At 44.2% G+C, this 26,452-nt stretch overlaps 1 protein-coding gene and 1 long non-coding RNA gene across 3 annotated transcripts; one reads left to right on the top strand and one right to left on the bottom strand.

Annotated features, from left to right (window-relative positions):
• The first annotated feature begins 2,036 nt into the window (after positions 1–2,036).
• On the top strand, positions 2,037–25,052 carry cacnb3a (calcium channel, voltage-dependent, beta 3a). 2 transcript variants are annotated; one of them, XM_086159923.1, is made up of 15 exons: positions 2,037–2,388; positions 2,895–2,987; positions 15,172–15,291; positions 15,411–15,533; positions 15,619–15,734; positions 15,811–15,890; positions 15,991–16,010; positions 16,120–16,197; positions 16,345–16,403; positions 16,495–16,595; positions 16,689–16,840; positions 16,921–17,016; positions 18,283–18,453; positions 18,669–18,714; positions 21,264–21,386. In XM_086159923.1, exons 1-14 carry the CDS (start codon positions 2,308–2,310, stop codon positions 18,696–18,698), a joined length of 1,320 nt encoding a protein of 439 aa, XP_086016049.1. In that variant the 5' UTR covers positions 2,037–2,307; the 3' UTR covers positions 18,699–18,714; positions 21,264–21,386. The 2 variants fall into 2 exon arrangements, with proteins under 2 accessions (XP_086016049.1, XP_086016047.1); XM_086159921.1 differs by lacking the exon at positions 18,669–18,714 and having other exon boundaries at positions 21,264–25,052.
• On the bottom strand, positions 9,493–21,226 carry LOC147226889 (uncharacterized). The gene is made up of 6 exons (XR_015107145.1): positions 21,212–21,226; positions 19,645–19,884; positions 18,376–18,672; positions 15,749–15,878; positions 15,340–15,518; positions 9,493–9,705 (listed from the first exon to the last, which is right to left on the bottom strand). It is a non-coding gene; the product is annotated as an uncharacterized LOC147226889 (long non-coding RNA).
• Positions 25,053–26,452: the final 1,400 nt, after the last annotated feature.

Consider the following 26,452-nt stretch of genomic DNA (forward strand, 5'->3'; position numbering starts at 1 on the left):
CCCTATGGGAGTCAATAACGTTTATCTTATGTATTTATACATACCTTTCATTTTATTTCTATTTATTTCTTCTGATCTTTACTGTTCTTTTTTTTTATTATTATTATTAGTGGCTATTTTATTCTTTGATTTTATATTTCCGCCTAAGGGATCAATAACATTTTGATTCTGATTCTGAAATCCATGCAGCACCAGAGGTTGAATTAATGGTAAGAAGAATTGTATTTATATAAATACAGTATAACAACGTCACTAAAAAGAATAAATTAATGGAGTTACTGTATTTTAATATTATTGGTCTTACTTGAAAATTCACACACTTAGTTGTATTCATTGTTCAAAAATATTATATGGTTCTCACAGAAATCTTGGAAATACATATATTTATGTATCCTATATAATATATTTAATATCTTACGTTTATTTGATATATTTATCCATATATAATATATTAAATATATTAAATATATTTAATATTTAATCATATAAATATACGTATATATGAGTTATATATAAATATGTGGCTTTCATGGCTTTCTCAGCCAAAAAGGTTCCCGACCCCTGTTTTAAACCATGAATTTTTTATTTTTATTTTTGGAAAGGTCTCGACGCGATCAATTGCAGACACCCGTCTTGTCCCGCCACGTCTTGCAGCACTGCAAAAAAACAAAAGGTTAAAAAAAAAAGGGGGGGATGTTGCAATTTAGGGGATGTTGCACAAGAACCGGTATTTTCTTTTCCTAAATTATCCCCAGTTTTGCTCCCGTCTTGTGTAAGTCGATTGTGGCGAGAAGTTATTTTCGATGCATCCAGATGTTATTTATAAGGCGTCCAATCGCAAACCGGTAGTCCGATTACACTTTCCTCGGATGGACGCGGAGGCGGCCGTCTGCCTCGACCAGTTCAGATGGAAAGAGTGAAAGAGATGGAAAGCATGTCTTAACAATAATAGCAGCAATGCTAACAGTTCAATGCTAATAGCCGGAATGCTACAGTCGTAGCTTTCATAGAACGGAGGGTTCGATCGAATATAAATATAAAAAATATTCGATTTTAATGTTTTTAATCCCTTCGTACTAATTATGATTGAGCAAAAAAGGAAGGTTATGATGCGATGGGAGTCGGCGTCCTAACTGCATGATTTGCAATGCCAAGTTGAGCAATTCAGCAAAGTGTGTTTTTATTTTTGTGTGATAAATTTGCTGGTTTTGTTCTTTGAACACAGTGATGTTGATGCACGGTTCATTTTGTGCACCAGTAAAAAATATTTACCTGTGGCTTGGATTTGAACAAAATCATATTTTATTTTTCCAATTAAGAAGGATTTGGTGAACGTGCGGATGAAACTGCCGGGGTTCAGAACCTCATGATAGATAGATAGATAAATAGATAGATAGATAGATAGATAGATAGATAGATAGATAGATAGATAGATAGATAGATAGATAGATAGATAGATAGATAGATAGATAGATAGATAGATGAGTGGACGGAAATAAAAATGATAGACAGAACCTCATGATAGATAGATAGATAGATAGATAGATAGATAGATAGATAGATAGATAGATAGATAGATAGATAGATAGATAGATAGACGAGTGGACGGAAATAAAAATGAAAGATAGATAGATAGATAGATAGATAGATAGATAGATAGATAGATAGCCCACACAGTGAAATGAAACAACCCCCTCCATGAGGCTCAGATCACACACACACACACACACACACACACACACACACACACACACACACACACACACACACACACACACACACACACACACACACACTTCAGAATGATGCGCATCGTTCCAAAAATTAAAAAAAAGCCAGGTGACACTACACGCACGAACCAGGAAGTCACTTTTATCCAACAAACCAAAGGTAAATATCGTGTAACCGGTCGCATCCAAGTGAAGAGATTTATTTCCTATTTTATTTAAAATCCTGATAACCCCACCCCCGCGGTAGGAACGCTTGGTACGACCCAGTTCGGACCCCCACGACCCCCCTCCCGGGCAGACACATTTGGTACGGACCGGTTTGCCAGCCGGAGCGGTGACGCGTTGGTTCAGTCCGAACGGTCGCTGTGGCTCCGGTTGTTTTTCCTCCGTCCTCCCGGTCTGCGGTGCGTGTTGTTTTTTCTCCGCCAGGATTTTAAAACCGGGATCCGGCCTCGCCGTGATGTCCCCGCTCCTTTACGCCGGCACCCTGGCCGCCTCCACGGGGTCCGGAGCCGCGTAGGCCCCCCCCGGTACCCCATGTCTGCGCAGACCCCGCCCCCCCGCGCTCTCCCGGTGGATGGTGCAAGTGAAAATGTCCAAATCGCCCGTAGACCCTCTGTCTGCTGCGGACACCGGATCCCAGACGCACTATTTCCAGGTATTTTTATGCGTTTTCCACGAATAACCCCACCGGGAGGAGAAGCTAATATGCACGTTAATTGTTTATATATTTTTTTCATTATTATTGATTTTGTTTCCGTGAACATTGAGGGATGCTAGCCTCGCCGCGTCGTCTCCGCCGTCGCTTTCACTGAACCTGCTCATCAATGCAGCCACACACACACACACACACACACACACATACACACACACGCACACACACTCATACACACACGCTTTGCGCGCGTAAGGATTGACTCAATGCATTTATGAGATGGTTAGAAGAGAAAAAAAAATGTGCATTCTCCCGTTTTTGGATGCGCAGACTTACTCACCTGTAGCCCCGGATCTGCAGGGCCTGCAGAGCATTGGACCTCCAGAGGCCCCGCCGTTCGCATCTCACCCCCTCCACACACACCTTTACTGATCTGATGAAGTCCCGTGTTTCTCTCCTTCCTTCCTTCCATCCATCCATCTCATCCTCCCTTTTTTTTCTGTGTCCAGCTGCCCAGGAAGTTGCCCAAACGCAAGAGCCGCTTCAAACGCTCGGATGGCAGCACGTCCTCCGACACCACCTCCAGCTTCATCAAACGTCAGGTAAAACGCTTTATTTGTATTTTCTGGAGGTGTTGTGACAGTTGCGGGGTGAGGAGAAACTCACAAACGGTTTTTCACGCCACGGGGTTTTTTTTTTTTTTCTGCACCCACGGCCACACTGCGCTCCTCACGCTTGCAGTTCCACGTTTGTCCACTAGATGGCGACAAATCGCAGAAAAGCGGAAAAAACCGTGTGAACGTCCAAATCCCAAGGCGGTCTGCTTTTATAATTAATGTTTCCAGGTCAGGCATGCAGGAAGACTCTGGTGTTATTTAACACAGCAGTGATTTTTTTTTTTTTTTTTTTTTTTTTTTTTTTTAAAGATTCATGTGCATCAGGAGATGCCGCCGCCTGGCGATTTGTTTGGGTTCCTACAATTCTTAGCGAAATATTCTTGTCAAGCCTCTCGGATGAAGGGGTGAAACGTCTTCAAGCGTGAAGAAATTCGAGTCCGTTTCGACAAGAAATCAAGAACCTGCATAGATGTTTTTTTTTTTTGCTTCAGATCGACGTGATTGTGATGGTTTGTCGGGGCACATTTGGAGGAGATTAAAAATTAGGACAGGTGCAAAAAATTCCAAATGGCTTTTTTTTTTTTTTTTTTTTTTTTTTTTTTAAGTTAAAGCACAATTCGGCTCATTTAGACCTGAAACAATGGACCACATTTTGCGGACCATAAGGCGCGCCGCATTATAAGGCACTATCTTAATGAACGGGCCCATTTTCATACATAAGTCGCACCGCGTTGTAAGGCACATGATAAAACATACAGTATATGAAGCAAAATAAAACATTTTAGTTGACTTTTCTTCATCTGGTTTTGTTCCCTCACAAACTCTGTTTGGTGTCTTTACTCGGCATAGTTTAATCTGCTAGCTTCCTCCACTTGCGTACCATTGATTCATTAATGTTGAATTCTTTGGCGGCTGCTCCATTCCCATCATCTACTGACAGCCTTGAGTTTCAATTCCGCCTCGTAAGCTTACTTGGTGTCATTTTTGGCGATCCTCATACACACAAATGTACAGTAATATTCTGTTGGACCACAATAATAATAAAACGTAATGAATAATAACAATGGATGGGTGGAAGTGTTTCTATCTTCTCCCCTGGATTCTTTTGGTCCGAACTTCCTTGTCAGTCCACTTCTCGCTGGTTTTGTCTCAAGCGGCCGTGATAGTTTTCGGAAACGGCGCAAGAAGTATCCGGGAACGGCCGTGGCTTATGAGTCCCACCAATCACCAAGACGAGTTCCTTTGGAACAGTAAAAAAGACCGCGCCTCGAAGTAGGAGCTAAGATGGTTCTCAGAACTGAGCTCCGCAGTCCCTGGTTCCCCTGCTGCTCGAATGCATGAAGAAACAGCCTGGTTCCTGAAAAGTTCTGGGAACTCCAAAAAAGTTCCTATGTCGTGAAAGCAGCATGACTTGCTCTATTGCTGTATTTTGCACGCCGCATTATAAGGCGCATGGTAAAACATATGGTATTTAAAGCGAAACAAAACAGTCAAACTTGATGAAACTCAATGTACCGTTATTACAATGCACTGTTCTCTGATTGGTTTATCGCTGCTAGCGATAGCGAGCACCTGAAGTTAGTGTGAGGTTGGAAAAACGTTGGATTCCAGCACTACATAATTAGGTATCGAACGATGTCTGATGTTGCAACCCATATTCAACCAACTTCTACACAACGTCCCCGTGTCAGGTGGCAACTGTCCGACAATCAGTCGAGACAAAGTCGCTCCAAAACATTTTGACAGATGTTTGATCGCAGTGTGCCACATAAAATTAGTTGGAGGTCAGTAAGCATAACAAGAATTCATATATAAGGCGCGCTGGATTATAAGGCGCACGACCGATTTTTGAGAAGATGTAAGGATTTTAAGTGCGCCTAATATGGCATATCAAATATCAGTTGATTTTCATTCATCGTGAAATAAAGCTTCAGAATTGTCTGGAAGGTCATTAAAAAAAACAACTTTGAGTGGGTTCTACAAAATTACAAACCGTTAAATAAGCAGAGCTTTTGTGTGGAGACACGTCAAGAGATTAGAAAATGTGACGACTGTCGTCCTGAAGCTGGAGGTATACTGTCGTGTTATGAAGTGAAATACAGCAAAAATTCTATAATAATTAAAGGTAAAACTGCCCAACGAAGCTCCTCTGGCCAATGAAGGCGAAGGAGGCCGCGATTGGCCTTGGAAATAAACATCAGCCGAGGGTTAAGTCTTCTTGTGGACGCTGAAGACCATCCATCTGTGAGCGTGGTGGATGGCGGTGATGCTCAAGGTCCAAGACTGTCGTTCAAGTAGCATTTCCGTCCCCTGGATTTGTTTTTTTTTTCACCGTTTTCCGACATTTTACAGGCACGTCAGTCGATCGTGAGAAATTAGCCAAAAGACAACGCACGGGTTTGCGTCTGATGTGTTTTAATCGAATCCAAATGAAAGGCTACGTTCAGAAACGTCGGAATCATCACAATCCAACCATTGGTATTTGTTTACGCCGCTTTTTGCTCCGATTCCTAGCAAACCATTAACATCTTTCACGCTGGAGGACCTTTTCTCAGTTCCTTGAACCTCTGAAGGAACCAGGATGTTTCTTGGTGATCGATGGAGCTGATGAGCAATGGGCAGAAACTTCTGGCGGACTTCTGGTATTTAAAAACTATTTCTGTGACTGGTCAGGTGTTTTCTTGCGATAAAATGGAGCAACGGAGGTCCGATGTCTTCTGGCCTGCTACCCATCAGAAAGGTTCGCAGGAGAACGTCAACATGTTCTCCAAAATAAAAGAAAAAAACTTAATTGGGCACACGAGGCAAAAAAATAAATGAATAAAAATAAAATAAATATATGTATCATCAAATTACTGTACAGACTTGTGCAAATGGCAAGTAAGCTCGCTCTGCATTTATATAATAAAGCTAAACGGTTCCCCTGGAGGAAGCTACTTCCTGGAACTACATTGGGGCTGGAACTTTTCTGTCTGAAAAGCAGCGTTTGTGATGTTCGGGTGCCATTTTTAGGTGTGATTTCAAGTAAATTCACTCCAAATCTGTCGAAACGGAGGTGATCTCTGCCTCTGTGTTTCTGCAGTGACTGCTAACCCATTCCTGTTTACACCCACACGTCGCCCAGCTCTAGAATATGCAATATAATCTGGAATAAACTGAGTGGAACCACTGGACTTGAGCAGAAAACACATGTAAGAGTGCATTCATATGCCAGAGTCGCAGCTGTGTGAGCCTGAGAAATTAGATCTACCTCTTCTTCTTTGTTTCCCTTGGCCTTTTCCCTTCAGGAGTCACCACAGTGAATCAACCTTCTCCATCTAACCCTATTCTCTGAATCCTCCTTTCTCACACCAACTAACTTCATATCTCTCTCACTACGTCCTTAAATCTTCCCTTTGGTCTTCCTTAAGACCTCCTGCCTGGCAGCTCCACCTTCAGCAACCTCCTACCTGGATCTTCACCATGGTTTGGACATGAACAGAGGAGTGTTTATGTCTTTGTCTCAGTCATACATGTCCTGCACCCCTGTGACAAATTCTTCTTTTTCTTTGGGCTTTTCCCCTCAGGGGTCGCCACAACAAATCAACCTTCTCCATCTAACCTTTTTCTCTGGATCCTCCTCTCTCACACCCACTAACTTCATATCTTCTCTCACTTCATCCATGAATCTTCTCTTTGGTCTTCCTCTAGACCTCCAATTCCTGCATCCGTCTATATTTACTATCCCTCCTCTGTACATGACCCAACCATCTGAGTCTGGCTTCTCTGACCTTCTCTCCAAAACATCTATGGATGGACTCATTCCCGATCCTATCCATCCTCGTCACTCCAGAAGTGAACCTCAGCATCTTCATCTCTGCCTCCTGTCTTTTGGTCACTGTTTCTAGACCACATGTGTCAAACTCAAGGCTCGCGGGCCAAATGTGTCCCACAGCATCATTTTATGAGGCCAGTGAGAACATCTTAAAAGGTCTGGTTGTCCTAAAATAAATAAGTCAAACGCGTGCATTGAACATAAACTACATTTCCCACAATTCAAGCCGATCATGTTTCTCGCCGAGTGACGGCATCCTACCCACATCGTATCCGCATCGATGCCATTTTCAACAAGTGGAATTGAGAAATACAAATGATCCCTAAAAGTCTTTTTCAAGAAAGATGGGAAGGCGACTTCACCGATATTTTGTGTGTTTAGGCGGCATCGGTTGTCAAAGAGTACAGTCTACGTCAACCTTTTGACACCAAACACGGAGCTAAGCATGCTAAAGTTAGACTTATAAAAGAACGGAATGGGCTTCCAGACAACTTAAGAACATGACTGATTTTCACACCTTTACACGGGCCGTTAAATATTGGATTCTGGAGCACCAAACATGCTCACAATGCCAGACGGGTATTTTGCCATCAGATGTTACCCCAAGATGACCAAAGTAATAATATCACAACAATGGCACTTTCAACTTGCAAAATTCATATTTTATTGCCTGTTTATATATTGTATAGTTATTTTATTGCCTATCTGTATATTTTATATATATTGTCTATTTTGTACAGTTATATATTTGTATTGTCCAGGACTATAGATGGAAATTAGCTATGAGCTACAATCTGGTACAAACATCTCCGCCTCTGTGCGTAATGTAATTCTACACTGTCCTAATAAACTTCTAAACAAACAAATAGACAAATTGCCCAAGAATTAAAAGCCAAACTACGACGGCAGCAGAATGTGTTCACGAAAGCCGCATCTAAAGCCACTGCAGCAGTGAAAACTAGCTTTGGAACAGAGTAAACATCTTTTTTTTTTTTTTACATCTATATAAATGCATGTGTAGCATTCAGGATTTGAATGTTATTTAACATTAAGGAGTAGTTACATTTATTTTACATTACATTCGGTTAAATTTATACTGTTACCGTTACATGCGTCCCTTTGAGGGCAACCATGATGCTGATGAAAATGAGTTTGACAGTTTCTAGCTGGTCTTCTCCACCTTTCCTTTCATTCTAGCTGATATTCTTCTATCTCTTCGTACCCCTGACACTTTTCTCCACCCTTTCCCACCTGTTGGAACCCATTTCTTTACCTCTTTTGCGAATTCTCTGAATAGATGTTTTCTTTTTTTTTGGGGGGGGGGGGGTTGTTTTGCTGATCCCTTGGAATATCGGTTTAAAATATTCATGCTGCTCATTTTGAAGGCCTCTGGGCGGCGTCACCTTTTCCATCATTACCTCCCCGTCTTCGCCGCGCTCCCACCCATCGGTGATGTGACGGAGGCATGTGTGTGTGTGTGTGTGTGTGTGTGTGTGTGTGTGGGGCGAAGCGGAGCCCCACATAGTTTGTAGTCTGTGACGGGGGGGGGATGTCTGTGGAGGAGCGTCGGAGGATGACTCATTTCTGCAGCAGGACACAATAAGCTGCCATAAGTGTGGATGTACGTGTTCCACGGAAGGAGGAGAGAGCGCCAAGGCCGGCCACAAGCACGTGTGTGTGTGTGTGTGTGTGGAGGAGGTAGGTGAAGACCAGAAGGTGTTGCTGGTGTCTGCTCCGGCGAGGACGAGGAAGCAGCACCACGTGAAAGCGAGTGAGTAGAGACGCCTCCGAAGCCAGATCTCCTCCTCCCTCGCCTCGCTTCTTCTCGAAACACCTGCTTTCACCCCGCCGTCTCCGCCCCGCCCCCCCTCGCACAATTTAAAACCCGCCCGATCTCGATTTCGGTATCGACCGAGCCGTCTGGTGATTTATTACCTCCCTCCCGCACGTGCGCTTTCCTGCCAAGTTAATCAAACGCCTCTTTGTGGAAGGGGGGGTAAAAAAAATCTGTTTTTTTTTTTTTTAGCCTCCTGGATCTCGTCACTTGTTTCCTGCGGCGGTTCGGCCTCCTGAATTATATATTCTGCCGAATGTGGGAAAAATCACTTTCCAAGCAGGATGTGTATGTATGTGTGTGTGTGTAAATCCAACGAAAAAGGGAAAATAGTAAAGTCAAATCAACTCTGAGCTTGTTCGCTAACGGCATCGCCCTCCTCATGACAACACGTAATATATTCGGGCTACAAGTGTTTGAGAAGTTCTGGACCTCCTGGGGTTGGAATACCAAGCAGGAGATCAGGACCACATCAAAGTGGAAGCACCGATTCAACCTTCTGCTGCTGTCCCAACTGCGTTTCGATAATGAGAATGTCGTTGGCGTTCTGTGTAACACTTCTCACCAACAAGCCAGCATTTGGCAGCGTAGCAGTTAGCGCGTTAGCCTCACAGCAAGAAGGTTCCTGGTTGGATTCCAGCAGGAGATGCTTTCTGTGTGGAGCTTCCATGTTCTGCATTACATTACAGTCGTTTGGCCGACGCTTTTATCTAAAGCGACTTACAAAAAGTGCAACCGAAAGTCACCGAAGATCCAAAGTACCATAGTTGGAAGTCAGTAGTGACCACTCTACCAAATAGCCATCTCAAAACAATATACTTACATACATTCATTTCCTCGTTTTTTTGTTTTGTTTTGTTTTGTTTTTTTGTTTTTTTTTTGGGGGGGGGCAAAGTGCGATTAGTGGGTACTGCTTGGTGAAGAGGTATGTTTTCAGCATGACGTGATGAAGAAGTGCATGAGTGAATTACATGTGCGAATGGTCATCTCTATGTGTTAGGGAAACACACTGCTACTGGCCCGCCAGGGGCTCCAGTCCGGCCCGTGGAATAAATCTGCAATTTGAAAAAATACATAAAAATCATAAACTTAATTTTTAAAAGAAAAATCTTCTTATCCAAACTATCTCAGTTATCACATCTGTTTCGGTCATACATGTCCTGCACCCCTGAGACAAATTCTTCTCCTTTCGGCTTTTCCCTTCTGGGGTCGTCACAGTGAATCAATCTTCTCCATTTAACCCTATTCTCTATATCCTCCTCTCTTACACCAACTACCATCATATCCTCTCTCACTACGTCCATGAATCTTCTCTTTGGTCTTCCTCTAGACCTCCAATTGCAGCTTCCGTCTACCAATATATTCACTATACTTTTTTGAAGAAAAATGCAGTTCCTATGTTGTCTGCTATGGTTGCACTGTTTAGTCATTGTTAGCAACATGGCACAACACTGTGACTCAGAAGTTACAGTAGATGACAGCATATGCTGCTTCAAGGCTTGTAAATAGCATTTTTAGTTATTGTTAGAAATGTACCTGCTTTTGTTTTTGGCCCGACACCCTCATCAGCAAGTTATGGTCAAAAAAGATAAAAGTGGACATGGAGTGTAGGGTTTTCCCAGAAAACATGACCACTTCTTATTTGTTCGTTGAGGATAATAAGAAACTTGTATGCTTGGTGTGGATGCAGCAAGTTTGGGAGCCTCTATGAAACTCGCCGTGGCAAAAAAAATACAACAAAATGCACGAAGAACTGAGAAGACAGAACTGAGGCATAGCGTTGTTGAAATTGCACTTACTTTTCTTAAAGAATCTCAGGTTGTTCGTCATGTTTTTTTTTTTTTAAAGAAACAGTTCATCGCATAAAAAGATTTTTATCATTAACCGGTTCTTCTTTATCCATCCCAAGGTTATTATGGGATGGCTCTGGCCGGCAGGAAGGAAACATACATAATGGTCATCGCAACTAAGATAGCTCGCGGTTGCTAACAGCGCTGTGACATAAGATAAGATAAACTTTATTGATCCCCATAGGGGAAATTCTTTGGTCGCAGCAGCGTAACATTTATAAAAATCAATAAATATGAATATGATTATAAATAGAGAGACACTTAGAAAATAGCAAGACATCCACAAACAAATAGACGGTGGAGAGAACAACAACAATATCAAGGATAAGAATGGACAACAGAACGGAAGGAAGGGTGAAAACAAACAACCGAAACGACAACAAGGATACGAATATAAACAGTGACATTAGCAATGACAAAAATGAATAAAAATAAAAATGGGTTGAGACCAACAAGGATAAAAATAGACAACGGAGTCAGGGCATGACACGTGTGAACGGGTGAATAACGGCGTTTCTCTGCACCCACTAACACTTTTACCCTGCTGCCTTCACATGTGTGTGTGTTAGTGTGTGTGTGTGTGTGTGTGTTTGAGCGTGTCGAGATCCACGGGAAGGAAACTGAAATCCATGTCTCTATCCGGTTCCAGCACCATCCTCCTTATCAGCCAGGTACGCAACTTTTTCTGACCTCCATCTCGCGGTCAGCGCGTGAAGCTCCGCCTCCCTGCTGCTTCTTCTCGGCGCGATAATAACCGATATCTAGGTGTCATTCTGCTCCTCCGTCGTGTTTTATTATGTTCTGATCTCATCTTCCCCTTGAAATAGCTGCGCTTTATCCGCCGGTGTAAATCTCATCGTCCCATCAGTCACGCTCGCTCATAAACATCCTCAATGTATCTTCTCAAAGATCTTCACCCTTCCTCCTCCCGTTCCATCTTCCCTGTTTTTCCTCCCCATCTTCTCTCACTGGTGCAGCGTTGCTGGAAATCAGATCCGTGTGCGTTTCCAAACCTGAGCGTTTTCTGCCGCTGCGCTGCTGCTAATTGGTCCTCTGGAGGTACAGTTTGAGAATGCCGAGAAGAACAGCAGAACGTCCCTGGTTGGATTCAAGCAGCTTTCTGTGTGGAGCCTCCATGTTCTACATGACGTGATGAAGAAGTGAATGTCTCTTACATGTGTGAATGGTCATGTCTGTATGTCAGGGGTGTCCAACTTACGACCCGTGGAATAAATGTACAATTTGAAAAAAAAAAAAAAAATCAGGAACTATCTTTTAAAAATAAAAATCTTCTTGTCCAAACCACTGCTCATTTCCAAACCATCTCAGTCGGCATTTTGTCTCGGTCATACATGTCCTGCACCCCTGTGACAAATTCTTCTCCTTTCGGCTTTTCCCTTCAGGGGTCGCAACAGCCAATCAACCTTCTCCATCTAACCCTCTTCTCTGTATCCTCCTCTCTTACACAAACTACCATCATATCTTCTCTCTCTATGTCCATAAATTGTCTCTTTGGCAAAGACGGCCCGGGCGGGCAGGGAGAAGGTGTTGTGATCCTTTCCTGAAAACTTTTCTGTTTTGTTTCTTTTTCTGAAACTGTTCTGTTTCACAACATCTCGCTCTTTTCCACGAGCAACCCGCCCCATTCTCTTAAGTACGCGATTGCGGCATTCACCTGCGAGGGGGTGTTATCATTTTCATATCTGCTTGGAACATCACCTATTCTGGGCGCCGCTGACAGATTCAGGACTGTCTCGAGAAGCCGTGAAGACACACACACACACACACACAGAACGGCACTGCGTACTGTTTTCATCCACGCCGAGCAGCATAATCACATTTATGAGATTTAGGGAACGGGGGAACAAGTCACGAAATGGGTGAAAAATGATAACCGGCGTGTATTCTGATAACAAGGAGACGTCCTTGGGGGGATAAACAAGGATGTATATGTGCCGCACTGTGGGGGATGATGGGATGGATTGGGGCCAAGCAGGAGAGGAGAGGAAGCGGTCTTCTCCTTTGTGCTATATTTGGTTCACCAGAGGACGACCGGTGTGGGAGTGCAACACATTGTGTTGCGGAAAACACGGAGGCTTCGCATATGGACGCGTGCACGAGCGCATTGGTGTTTTTGCGCGCTACGACAAGGCGGGGGAAAAAAAGGAAAAACACCCGAGTAGCCAAAAACAGCAGATTTATGTGCGAGCGTGGCTCGGCTAGCGTAAAACGGCTCTTATATAAACAGGTATTTCGAACAGGGTGGGTTCGCCGGGAGCGTGGCGGCTTCTTTTCTCCGAGGTCGCTCCTCCGAACACAGAGCATACGAGCGAAGGGAATTTATAGCGTTCATTAGTCATGCAAAGACTGGATTGTGGTGGAACTGCGTATATTCTCACTTCACAGAGACAATTTAAAAGTTTCAAGTGATTTAAAGAGATCCGCTTGTGTCTTTGCCGCCTTCGAGTTTGAAAAAAGTCTTTACATTCGCCGCTTTCGGGCAGAAGTTTGAACAACACAGTTCTGAGAAGTGTCCAACTGGAAGGGGGTACCAGGAAGTAGCCTCCTGCAGGGGAAAGGTTTAGTTTCAGGGGCCGCTGTGATCCTAGCATCTGCGACGAGCATCTTTAGTGCCGAATTCAAAAACGAACAAACGTAGAAGAGGAAGAGGAAGACGACAACGGGGAGGTGGAAGCAGCCAAAAGGTTCATGTTCTGCATGGCGGGAATAATAATCATTGACCACAGGATGGGGGGTAGAGTTTCTATCTTCTCCCTGCCGTTAGCTAACTCTGGATTCACTTGGTCTAAACTTCCTTGTCGGTCTACAGTGGCCGCGATAGATTTCAGAAACGGCGCAAGAAGTATCTGCGAATGGCCATGGCCTATGAGTCCCGCCAATCACCAAGCAGCTAAGTTACATGAGTTCCTTTGGAACTGTGCCTCGAAGTAGGAGCTAAGATGGGTCTTGGAACTGAACTCCTTGGTCCCTCATCCCGCATCACATTATAACGCGCAATATCAATGAACAGGTCTATTTTCATACATAAGGCGCACCAGGTTACAAGGCGCGTGGTAAAACATACGTTATTTAAAGGGAAACAAAACAGTCAGTTTAGTCAAACTTGATTCAACTCAACGTACAGGTATAACAAAAAGTTGCATAGGTAAGCGTACTATGCACTGCTCTCTGGTTTGTCCTTGCTAGCGATAGCGGACACCTGAAGCTAGTGTCAGGTTGGAGCAACGTTGTATTCCAGAACTATATAACTAGTTGTCTGACGCTCCAACCGATATTCAACCAAGGACGGATTTTAATACAACATCCCTGTGTCAGGCGGGAACGTTCCGACAATCAATCAAGCCAAAGTCACCTTGAACCATAAAATTGGTTCAAGCTCAAGAATTCATACGTCTCTGCGCACCTGATTATAAGGCCCACGGCCGATTTTTGAGAAAATGTAAGGATTTTAAGCGCGCCTTAAAATGTAAAACATAAAATTCAAGGATTCGAAGTATCAATCACATACTGATCGGATCATGTGCGATGGTTTGTGCGATGCTTCTGACAGTGCTAGTTAGTGTCTCTCTATTAACATTACATTCCTTAGTTTCTACACAATATTTGTCTGTTTTAAACAGACAGATCTTTATCAATGTCTATGATTGATTGTTATTCAACAACCAGAAACAAGTGTTAAAAATCAAGAACTGTCTAAAAACATTCGATTCAAACGTACAATTTGTGAGCTGAGCTACCGGGATATTTGTTGGTGACTTTCTGAATGATTTGCTTGTTGAGCTGTTACTTTTTCCGCAGGGCTAATACAGAGATTAACTTGCTACATTTACACAAATGCAGTTAGAGTAGCCATCGTAAAATAGTGACATATCAAATAGTACTGGCTAGCTAGCAGCATAAGAGACAAGTGGATAGAGACGAGGAATCATGATTTGTGAATCAGTGAAATAACCCGAGTGTTGAATGATTCGTTCGAAACAGGTCTGTGAATGAGTTAATAGAGACAAGACTCATGAGTCAGTAAAATGACTTAAGTTTTGAACAATTAAACCACAACTGGATCGTGAATGAGTTATTTTAAACAAGGAATCAAACACTCGTGAGTCAGTTAGATGACTCGAGTTTTGAAAGATTCGTTCAAAACAAGTCAGTGAATGACTCATCTGAACCATAACTTGTGAGTCGGTGAAATGACTCAAGTTTGAACGATTCATTCGAAAAAGGTTAATGAAGGAGTCAGTAGAAACAAGGAATTACAAGTCATGAATTGATTAATTTGATTGATTAAATGCTGCTATATTTTCTGAAATATATAAAAACATGATGTTATTTTACGCTTAGCATCATTGTGATACATCTTGTCTTCTATCAGAATTGTTCTATCAGAATAAAAATTTGCGACTAACGGGAAGTGATACCAGACTAGAGCTCTGTTTTTTGCCGCCTTGAACAGCCGTCAGATTTGTCAAAGCAATAATTCACTTGGACCTGGCAGAGGATTGAAGCGACAAACAGCATCGGTCGTTTTTGGTCGAACAGTAAAAACGCTAGCTCGTCATGTAGCGCGGCTTCGTTTTCAAATCCAAAGGGATGAAATCACATTGTTGCGTTCTCATGCCAAAAACATCTTGCGACTCTCTCTCCCGTCAGGGGTCAGCTGATTCGTACACCAGTAGGCCGTCGGATTCAGACCTGTCAGCAGAGGAGGACCGCGAGGCGTATCGGCGTGAAGCCGAACGCCAGGCGCAGCTGCAGCTCGACAGAGCTAAGGTAGGGTACGCTACGAGGCTAGCGATGACAGGATCTGCGAGTCTTTACCTTTTCGGGAGGAACTCGAGCCACGCGTCCATGTTTATCCGAATCTTTCTTCTCTCTCTGCGGCGCGCCAGTCCAAGCCTGTAGCCTTTGCAGTGAAGACGAATGTGAGTTACTGTGGCGCTCTGGACGAGGACTGTCCGGTCCAAGGGGCTGCGGTCAACTTCGATGCCAAAGACTTCCTGCACATAAAAGAAGTTCGTAGTTCACCTGGATGAACAAAATAAAGCTAACCTTAAAAGGGACGTACTTGATGACGTACTGCTGTTGTCGTGTTTACAGAAGTACAATAATGACTGGTGGATAGGTCGGCTAGTAAAAGAGGGGGCGGACATCGCTTTCATTCCCAGCCCTCTACGACTCGAAGCAATGAGACTCAAGCAAGAGCAGAAGCAGAGGTCAGTGAACGCACCGTAGCATCGTTGTCGAGCCCAACACGGCGTTCGTCTCCACGATTTTTTTGGTTCCTTGCAGGAAAACAGGAGGCAACTCCTCCAGTCTAGGGGACATGGTGACGGGAAGCTGGAGGACGACACCACCATCTGCAGGGGAATGTAAGTATAACAAGCTTCTCCCTTTGGGGCCCCTCCAAAAAAACTATTTTCTCCTTTCGCTCGATTGATCCCTTCGTTCTCGTTTGTTTATTTTCACAAGCTAAACAGAAGCAAAAACAGGTAGGCTACGCTATGTTCAAGGAACGCGCGTTGCTTCCCCCCGTTCTTTCCTGCACAGACCCCCTTCGCCCTTCATCGATCTTTCCTTCTCCTTCCCTATTTCTGGCAGGAACATGTCCCTCCGTACGATGTGGTGCCCTCCATGAGGCCGGTGGTCCTCGTGGGACCATCGCTAAAGGGCTATGAGGTCAGTCTCCGTAAGGCAAAAACTCCACTCTGCACCGCTGCCTCTGTTCCATGTCTGACTGTAGCCCAAATTTTGAAACCACACATGGATACCTCACAGTATTTTTATCCTCTTGGTTTGAGTTTTTTTTCCCATCCTCCCACCCAGGTGACGGATATGATGCAGAAAGCTCTCTTCGACTTCCTGAAACACAGGTTTGACGGGAGGTGAGTGGCTCAGGCCGGTCGCAGAGTCATACCGTCGGTCATTTGCGATCGCCTCTCCAACCTCCTGCGTGTTCTGCATTCTTGTTTGCAGGATCTCAATCACCCGCGTAACTGCCGACCTGTCCTTAGCCAAAAGATCTGTCCTCAACAAGAGGCCCATCATGGAGAGGTCCAACACTCGCTCCAGTCTCGGTAGCCCTGTTAGCATGAAATTCCTATGCAAATAATGACGTAAAGAAGCGGGTTGTTGTAGCTTTGGAAACGTTCTGTGTCCAACGTACGCAGCGGAGGTACAGAGTGAGATCGAGAGGATATTTGAGCTCGCCAAAACGCTACAGCTGGTGGTTTTGGACGCCGACACCATAAACCATCCCGCACAGCTCGCCAAAACCTCGCTCGCGCCCATCGTCGTCTACGTCAAAGTCTCCTCGCCGAAGGTACCGCAGATCCGGTCGCCAGTTGTTAATCGGCCACCTCTTCTTTTGACCTTTCACATGGTGACATCTCTGTCCTCCAGGTGCTCCAGAGGCTGATCAAATCCAGGGGGAAGTCTCAGAGCAAGCACCTGAATGTGCAGATGATGGCTGCGGACAAACTCTCTCAGTGCCCCCCTGTAGGTGGAGGAATTAGGGAAACCTTCTTTTCTTCTTCAAGCTCTTCCATTCTGCTTGCACAGTGTGAATCTCATAAAAAAAAAAAAAAGACATCTGCGATGGCCAGTTCGATTAGTTTCAATTTTTTTTTTACTGACTCGAGTTTGAACGAGTCACCCGACAAAGAGAATCAGGTTTTTGAGTCATTTGAGTCACTGAGTCAGTCAGTGACTCAAATGACTGAGTGAGTCGTTCGTTTTGCGGGTGGAAAGGGCTCATCCGAGCTACTGGGTTATTTGTTGGTGACTTTCTGAGTGATTCGTTTGTTGAGCTGTTACTTTTCCCGCAGGGCTAATACAGTGATTAACCTGATACATTTACACAAATGCAGTTCGAGTTGCCGTCGCACAATAGTGACATATTCTCTTATTGCTGTTAGCTGGCTAGCTAGGAATCATGACTCATGAGTCAGTAAAATGACTTCAGTTTTGAACAATTCATCCACAACAGGTTAGTGAACAAGTTACTTCAAACAAGGAATTGTGACTTGTGAGTCAGTGAAATGACTCGAGTTTTGAACGATTTGTTCAAAACAGGTCAGTGAACGAGTTAATAAAGACAAGACAAGGAATCAAGACTCATTAGTCAGTAAAATGACTTCAGTTTTGAACAGTTCATTCACAACGGGTTAGTGAACAAGTTAATTCAAACAAGGAATTGTGACTTGTGAGTAGGTGAAATGACTCGAGTTTTGAACGATTTGTTCAAAACAGGTCAGTGAACGAGTAAACAGAGACAAGACGAGGAATCACGACTCATGAGTCAGTAAAATGACTTGGATTTTGAACAATCATCTGCAACAGGTTAGGGAACGAGTTCATTGAAACAAGGAATCGTGTCTTTTGAGTCGGTAAAATGACGTGATTTTGAACGATTTGTTCAAAACAGGTCAGTGAACGAGTTAATAAAGACAAGGAATCATGACTCATGAGTCAGTAAAATGACTTGAATTTTGAACAATCATCCGCAACAGGTTAGGGAACGAGTCCATTGAAGCAAGGAATCATGACTTGTGAGTCGGTGAAATGACTCGAGTTTAGCGCGATTCATTCGAAACAGGGTGGCAAAGGAGTCGGTACAAACAAGGACTCATGACTCGCGAGTCAGTGAAATGACTCATGAATCAACGACTGAATTAAACGCCGCTATATTGACAGCCACCTCCCACAGAACCGTCCCATTCCCTCACACTTACTTCTCCTCATGACCCGCTCTGCAAACCCCAGGATATGTTCGATGTCATTTTGGATGAAAACCAGCTGGAGGACGCTTGCGAGCATCTTGCCGAGTACCTGGAGGTTTACTGGCGCGCCACTCACCTCCCGGGGACGACGCCGCTCAACCCCTTGCTGGAGCAGAGCCTGATGACCCCGCCCTCCGCCATCTCCAGCCTGCAGGTGAGTCGGCGCCCGTCGCTCGGACGTCCTCGGCCGCAGAGGCGGAACACTTGTCTCCAAATACTGTTGCAAGAATGGTGTTTTGAACATGCTGTCTGTTGTCGCTGTCTCTGCCAGCTCTGCCCATCTCAGATTCTCACTCTTGTGTATTTGATCCAACTGTCTCCGGTTGTCTTGTCTGTCCTCTCACTCATCCATGCTCGACACTTCTGCAGTTTTCTGAAACACAGGAATTAATTGAATGAGCGCTTACAAAATGGGGTGAGTAGTAGGGTCTATATACGTATACATATATATCTATATGTATATTTGCACTGTTAACCTCAGTAATCCCCTTCCACTGCCCCTCCCCTCCCTTCGACGTCCGAACCCAAAAACCAGACCGACGCGGTGGACCATCGCTGTCGTGGTTGTTCTGATCACGCCGCGAAATTGAACATTTTTTATTTATTTACTTTTTTAATTAGAATTATTTTGCTGTTTTTGCCCCGTGTTCAGGGGTTCCCAAAGCTAGGTGGGGTGGGACCAGACCAGAATACAAATCATTTTAATTGTCACAAAGGGTAAAGTTATAGCGGCTTGCAGAAATATTGATACTCCTTTAACACAAAGACCATATTTCAGTGGAATTTCATGTGAAGGACCGAAAAAAGCGGCACATGATTGTGAAGAAAATGACAGTAGAACCTTGGGTTATGAATTTAATTCGTTCTTTGACTCTTCAGAGGTTCGTGAACCGAATCAGTTTCCCCGTTGATCTGGTCTACAGCCCCAAAAACATGCTGTACTCTTTAGATACATTTTTATGGGTTGATTTGTGGCAAAAACACAGAAAGGAATTAGAAAACCTGAATTATTGTGGCTTCTCTGGTGTTCTTTCTCTTCTTGCCAGCACTTGTACTCTGCGTTTCCTTCACTAAATCAGCAGCATAAGTAAAGCCTTCTTGCTAACGCTAACGCTAACGCTATTTCCAGCTAGCTGTCTGTCATTCAGCCATGCTAATGCTAACTTTTCTCCTTCATCTAAGACTTGAGTGAGACCTTTGCTTCATTAACGTAGCCGTCTTTGTCCTTCAGGATGGTACAGATGGTTGACTTAGCCGTTTCGGAGTGCTTGGCGGGATCTGTAACACCAACACCGCTCTCACGTTTAGCTATTATTTCCTTCTTCACATCCACTGGAATTCTTACCTTAGCAACGCTAGCATCAGCAATTCTTGTCAAAATCTTCTTGTCTCTTCAACTGAACTGAATTTCTTCACTTTCACCCCTCATCTGAGAGTTCAGAACTGAGGAAGCCTCTGGGATGAGGGTTGAAACATCTTCGACTGGAGTCAAGAAGATATCGACAAGAATTCACCGTGACCTGGATGACTGAGAACCTCCAGGCTTGCATTAGCACCTTTTCAGGTGCCATAATGAGCTAGCTTACTGAAAAAGAAGCACACAAAAAACTGTTATAACAGAGCGCAACAATGAATAACATCCACAACCCGGAGAATCAAGCACGACAGCCGCTACGCTCCGAGTTTGTGCGTTGTTCACAGGCCGATTCAGAATTTGATCAAAAACCTCGTCCGTTGGCCGATTTATTCATAATTTGGGTTGTTCGTAAGCCTCAAATTTGACAAAACTGACAAAATGTGGAAATGGGATATGAATACTTTTGCAAGCCACTGTTGACGGATGAGACTGATAAGAATAACTGGCTAAATATTCTCAGACGGGCCTCCCGGGGAGCAGCCAGACATATTTTAAGGGTCACGTTTGGGAACCCCTGGCTTAGGTGACTTAACGCCGTCGTCGCGTTACGACCTCCACTTATCTCTTTAAGAGCGAGAACAACGTGCCTGAGATGACGCAGCGGACGGAGTCCCTCCATTGCTCTCCATTTTCAGTTGGTGTTAATCCCGCTCCGAGCATGCTTCCCCCTCCGCCCACCCAACATCCTGAATGTCGACACGGTTTAACGGCACACGCTTAACACCGTGTAACATTTCGGCTTCCCTCGGACCCCCGACGCCAGGACGGCGGCATCCAGAAACCCGGTGTTTGTCGCCCGGCTCGGTTTCCCCCCCCCCCCCCCCCTCGCGGAGACGAAACGACGCAAACACCCAGAGAAAAAGAATAAAAGGGGAGCTTTTCTCCCGCCTCTTCGCCGTGATTTGTTGACGCAAAGTCCGGATTTAGGGGTGAGCTCGCTTCGCGCGCGCCGACACCTCACGGATCTCATGAATATCAAACCTTTTCAAACCACCGCTCGTTTTTTTTCATCCCCCGGCCACGCGTTTGAACTTCCGGCCGGTTGGGCGAACCAACGCAGGTCTTTGAAAAATAACCCTTCGAGCTCCTGATTGGCTTTTCATAGAAAACCCTCCGACAGATCCGCCGATACGCTAATTAACTATTAGCATGAGCGTTTGGTCTGCAAATTGCAGATATTTAAGTCTTTCTGAGCTGTCGTGTTTGCGACGTTGGTCTCCGCCGGGGGGGCGACGCCAGTGTCGCGGTACACCGGGACGTCAGCGCCGCCTCCTCTTTAAACCCCGCCCCCAAAAAACCAAACCACAGCAGCTCCCTTGAGGTGATAAACCGCCGCACGCCAAAACCGTGCCACGAAACACTGATTTTGAAACGCGGCGGCAAACCGCGCCCCCCCCCCCCCCGCTGGCGTCGAGCGGTACGCCGCGACTGTTCGAGCCGTTGCGGCACGACGACGGCGGCTGCTTCCGACAGAGCGAGCGCTGCGTTTATTCACCTCCTCCTCCCCCTGTCTCTTTTCCCGCTCCGCCGCTGTTTCGATCCTCCAGAATCAGAACAAGAATCAGCCGCAGCCTCGCGAGGTGGAGGGCGAGGAAGAAGAGGAGGAAGAAGAGGAAGCCGGCGAAGAGGCTCACTCCCCTCTGGAGCAGGACAGCCTGATGCCGTCGGACGAGGCCAGCGACTCGCTGTCCCGCGGCCGCCGGGGGAGTCCGTGCCCCGGGGGCGGAGAGGACGAAGAGGAGGAGGAGGAGGAAGAAGAGGAGGAGGAAGAGGAGGAGGAGGAAGAGGAGTACGACTCCCCGCGTCACGCTCGCACCTACAGGGACATGTACCCGCCTCGCTGCGGCCACTCGGGCGGCAACCACAGCGCCAACGGCCACGAGTCGCAGGACAGGCTGCTCCAGCGCGAAGCCCAGCAAGGCCACAACCAGAGGAACAACCGCCAGCGCAGCCGCCCCTGGCCCCGAGACACCTACTGAGGAAGGCGAAACCCTCCCGAGTCGTCCAAATCTCTTCGCCCCTCCCGTCCCCTCCCGTCCCGTTCAGCTCCGACACAAGATGCCCAGTTTAAATCCGCAACTGTAGGTCCGTCGTCGCGCAAAAAGCGACCCACCCTCCCCCCTCCCCGGGTTCGAAACCTGCAGCCACGAGGTGGAACCGTCGGGTGGTTCGTGATCGTCCACAGGGCTACTCAACTCTGCAACGGAAATGTTTTTATTTTTTTTTCTAAGTTTATTTTTATTTTTTTTTTGTTGTTGTTGTCGTCGTTTCTGTTTTTCGGCAAAACTCGACCTGCTTTGCCTTTGGGTTTTCTCTTATCGTAGGATGTCTCATATACTGGCCTTAAAAAAAAAAAAAAAAAAAAAAAAAAACTTCTTAAGAACTTTTAAAACTTCTCTTTACTGTCGCATGTATGAATATGAATTATTTTAAGACTTATTTGCACACGAACTCCGGAACAGGAACTGAATGACCTTTTGAACTTAACGTAGGAATGTCTATCGTCGAATCCGTTTATGGCAAAATAATAATGCATTTGATTACGTTGTATATACTGAATGGGCATCCGGTTTTGTTCCATCGCTACTTTTAACTATCTTTTTCTTTTTTGGGGTTTTTTTTTGGTTGTCTCTGGGAAATGTTCGTCCCTAAAGTGGCGTCCGGGAGACAGGGGTGGGGGGGGACAGTGGCGCCGACTGGATGTCTCTCCATGCTGTCGCACAATCAGTCTCTTATCACCTCTAAGAAGCTAAGGTTTTAGAAAAAAAAAAAAAAAAGAATGTAAACACAACTGAGAAAGGGAATATTTGCGTTTAGCAGATGAGTTGTTGTTGTCGTCGGATTGCTCGTTTACATCCACCCCATTTGCATTTAGCCAAGCACAGGCTGCGCCGCCGCAGCTCCCCGTCCCCGTCCAGGCTCCAGAGAATGTAAGCTTGCATGCCTTTGCACCTCCTGCACCGCCTGGTGTCTCCGGCCCGTCCCCGCAATCTGATTGTAGCACATTTTAATCGATCGATTGTAGCATTCCGACGTTCCCCGCGCCGCGCCAGACGTAGCGCTCGGCTCGCGTACTGCAGTCTTACGGTTTTCGTTGGTTTGTTTTTTTTCGCACCGCAGCGGATCCTCAGGTGTCCCCCCCCCCGCCCCCCCAAAAACCCTACCACCGACCCCGTCTCGCAGCTGTAGCACCGTGCAACACCTTGGAAAAAAAAAAAAAAACACAAAACGTTTCACTCCGTTATTTGATAACACCACTTTCCGTCATGAACGGCGAGAAAAAGAGATTGCATGAAATTATCGCTTATTTCAGGTCAACACCCCATTTCCAACACAAAATCCCCACTTATTTAGAGGCTTCGAAGCGCTTTACGTTGGATTGCCCGATTGGTGACATAAGATGGGAATCGAACGGGCAACCTTGCGATTAGTTTAACGTCCCGTTCTGCCAACCGACCCAATTGCAGCCGCGATTGAATCCAACTTATCAGAAACACTCTGGCTAGTTGTAAGAAGTATTATTATCATTGTTATTAACGCTGAAATAATGCAAGAGCAGCATTTCAATACTTATGACATTCAGGGAAAATGTGTTATCGTATATATATATAAAAAATATACATATATACACACACACGTGTGTATATACATATGCATATATACATATAAGCATATGCACATGTATATATATATATATATATATGCGTGTGTATATACATCTATATATGTATGTGTATATATATACACATTTATATACATTATATATATATATATATAGTAATGGCCAAATTATCAGTGTGTGTCACGTCATACTGTTTGAATCATGTCATGGAAAAGGGGGGAAAAAAGTAAAAAATAAAAACTCTGTATTATTAAATATATATATTTATTATTTATTAAAAATGATTGAAGAAACATCAGAATATTATAATTAGTATATCTGTCATCCCTCTACCTTCCAGGGCATACCGCCACCCGTAAGCAGCTTCCGCTATTATTTATTATCATATTATTTACCTTTACGTGTTGGATCTGTAACGGTGGTGTTGATGGTCCAGGAATCCACGCTAACCCTGTTGTCTGTATCCTCTTCTCTCACACCAGCTCGCTTCATGTCCTCTCCTGTTTCTTCACCTCTTTCTGCACTCCAAGCACCCGCAATTCCAAAAAAAATGTAGCCTGTAAGAATGCAAACACATGGTGTTATCACATAAGCCGTTTTTTTTCGCCGTGACGGGCCCGTTTCCCACGATGGCACAGCGTCCGAAACACGAGCCGGCATCGGGGGGGGGGGGGGGGTGACTGGTTTTACTGCTTCCACGTCGCACATGTATCTCTTATCTTAGTGTTCTGTATATTTTACACACAAAAAAAGGGAGATTTTGAAAGAAAATGAAAGCAAAACAAAAAAAAAAACAGCATGATGGAGAAAAAAAAAAGAAAAAAAAATCTATGCAAGTGTTGCATGAAATCTTGTTTCTTTATCACCGTCAAGTATTTTAGCGCCACATCGACTCGTCCGGTAGTGAGAAGTCTCGTCTCCACCCGCCGACACCATCAGAACCTCTCGCCATTTTTCCCATTTCAACTTTAAAAAAAAATTGGGGAATTTTTTTTTTTTTATTTTTATTACCCAGCAGTATTAAGATGCGCTTTTAATTAATTTAAATTGATTTATTTCTTTAAAAAGACACTCACTCAAAGCTTGCCCCCCCTCCCACCCCCCAGATCAGGCCTTTTGGTCTTTTTAATTCAAGATAAATGATTTCTCAAAAAAGCCCTAGCGGACCAATTCAGCAGCTGATGGCGGTGGCGGCGGCGTGGAAGGGGGTGGGGGTTATTTTCAATTTACGAAGCACAATTTTTACAAGGGTTGTAATTTGAGTTTCCTCTTGTCTTATTCTGTATGCAATACTAAGCCTGACATTGAGAAACTTTAAACGCCTTAGACCATCTGGACTTCCTCCTTTTTGTGTGAGTTAGGTGAGAAAAGAAAAAGAAAAAAAAATTGCACTATTTTTTTGGGGACGGTTGCTTTGTAACGCAATAACTGCACTAAATATAACCATGTATCCACCGGACGACCACGGCGTGCTAAGCGTGGCCCCGCCCCTCAACCCCGACACATGACCCCCCCCCCCCCTCTTATCAACAACAAGAAAAAAAAAAAGACAGCAAATGTGTGAAAAAAGGTGAGACATTTCCTGCCTGACGCTGTATAAGGACGCTTTCTATTTGAGAAATGAGATTTACAAACGCTGATGGAAAAAAAAAACAAAAAAAAAAAAAAAAAAAGACTTCCACGAAATAAAAAAAACATGACATTTTGTGTACTTTTAACGTTGGCCTCCTTGTGTGTCATTTAAGCCGCATTCAACTCAGGATCGACCGAATCATAGATATACAAACCTTCATTCTCACATACAGCAGCAAATAATTCATAGGTCAGACATACATTCACTCACTCATTCTATAGTTATAATTCACCCACTCATTCACATAAACACACATCCATTCACTCTTTCATATGTCAGATAGATATTTCACTCATTCATTCATTCATGCATCATTGACATACAGCCATTCATTTTCATTCACACAGCAAATAATTCACTATCATTCACAGGTCAGAGAAACATACAATCCTCCACCCTCTCAATGCCATATAGAGAATAATGGAGTGTTTGAAACACAATTTGAGCGACGTGAGGGGGGGAAAAGAGTTCAAATCTTATTAAAGACGAACCTTTAAGCTCCCTCAGCACAGAATAAAATCCACCTTCATTTATCCTCCCTTTACATGTGAAAAAGGGAAACATGTCAGTCTGATTCTTGGCATTGCAGTGATTGTAGAATTAAAGATATTAATCGGACGTATCTTGCTTCCTTATATATTCTAACATCTGGTGCACGTTATGTTGCAGTAGGAGGCATCTATTATGCTGATATAAATCAAAAGCCTTTACACATGCAAACAAGTTATATTTAAGTTATTTATATGAGCGAGTCCTGCAGCAAAGACATTTTGAAGTCAAAAAAAGACTGGGTTGAATGTTATGTTCAAATAAGAGGCTGAATATAAATTTAAAACCTAAAACGCTGTCTGTGCCCGTGTGCGGTCATTGTATTTTTTTTGCTGTCACTGCAAATTTTAAAAAAGTACCATTTAACTGAATACTGCAAAATCTATATTATTTGACATATATAAAATATATACCAATTAAATAGACAGATAAGATTTATTTTACCTGTTTAATGTGATTTTTGCGCTTGAACCTCTGCGCACAGCGTCTGCACAAAAGGGCTGTAAAAGCTAAATAAATGGCGCTGCCGGCGGGCGTCGCACATCGGCGGCTGTGGCGCATAGAAATAAAACATATTGTTACAGGATCACTGCCATCTTAAAATATAGAAGTAAAATGGAAAAATTTGAAAATAAATGAAGCTTTTAATAATAAAGTAAAATTATTTTCGTGTATGAGAGGGAGGTTTTATGTCCATCTATTTTTCACTTATTTAATGCCGGTTACATGTCTGATTAGCACCGTCAATCTAAGCAAAGTCCTTGTAGTTGCAACATTACTAGGCAAATAAAGGAATTCTGATTCTTAAAAACATCCCTGTAATGGAGCGGTCCAACGAGAATGCCTATGGCCGTACGAATGCCGAACGATTGCAACCGTGAACGCGGGATAAGCGCTATGCTAGTGAAAGTTTATGGTGGCTGTGAGATAAG

This window comes from Fistularia commersonii, chromosome 14 (assembly GCF_037954325.1).
Source record: "Fistularia commersonii isolate RoL2024-O1a breed Wild chromosome 14, RoL_Fcom_v1.0, whole genome shotgun sequence".
Lineage (NCBI taxonomy): Eukaryota > Metazoa > Chordata > Actinopteri > Syngnathiformes > Fistulariidae > Fistularia > Fistularia commersonii.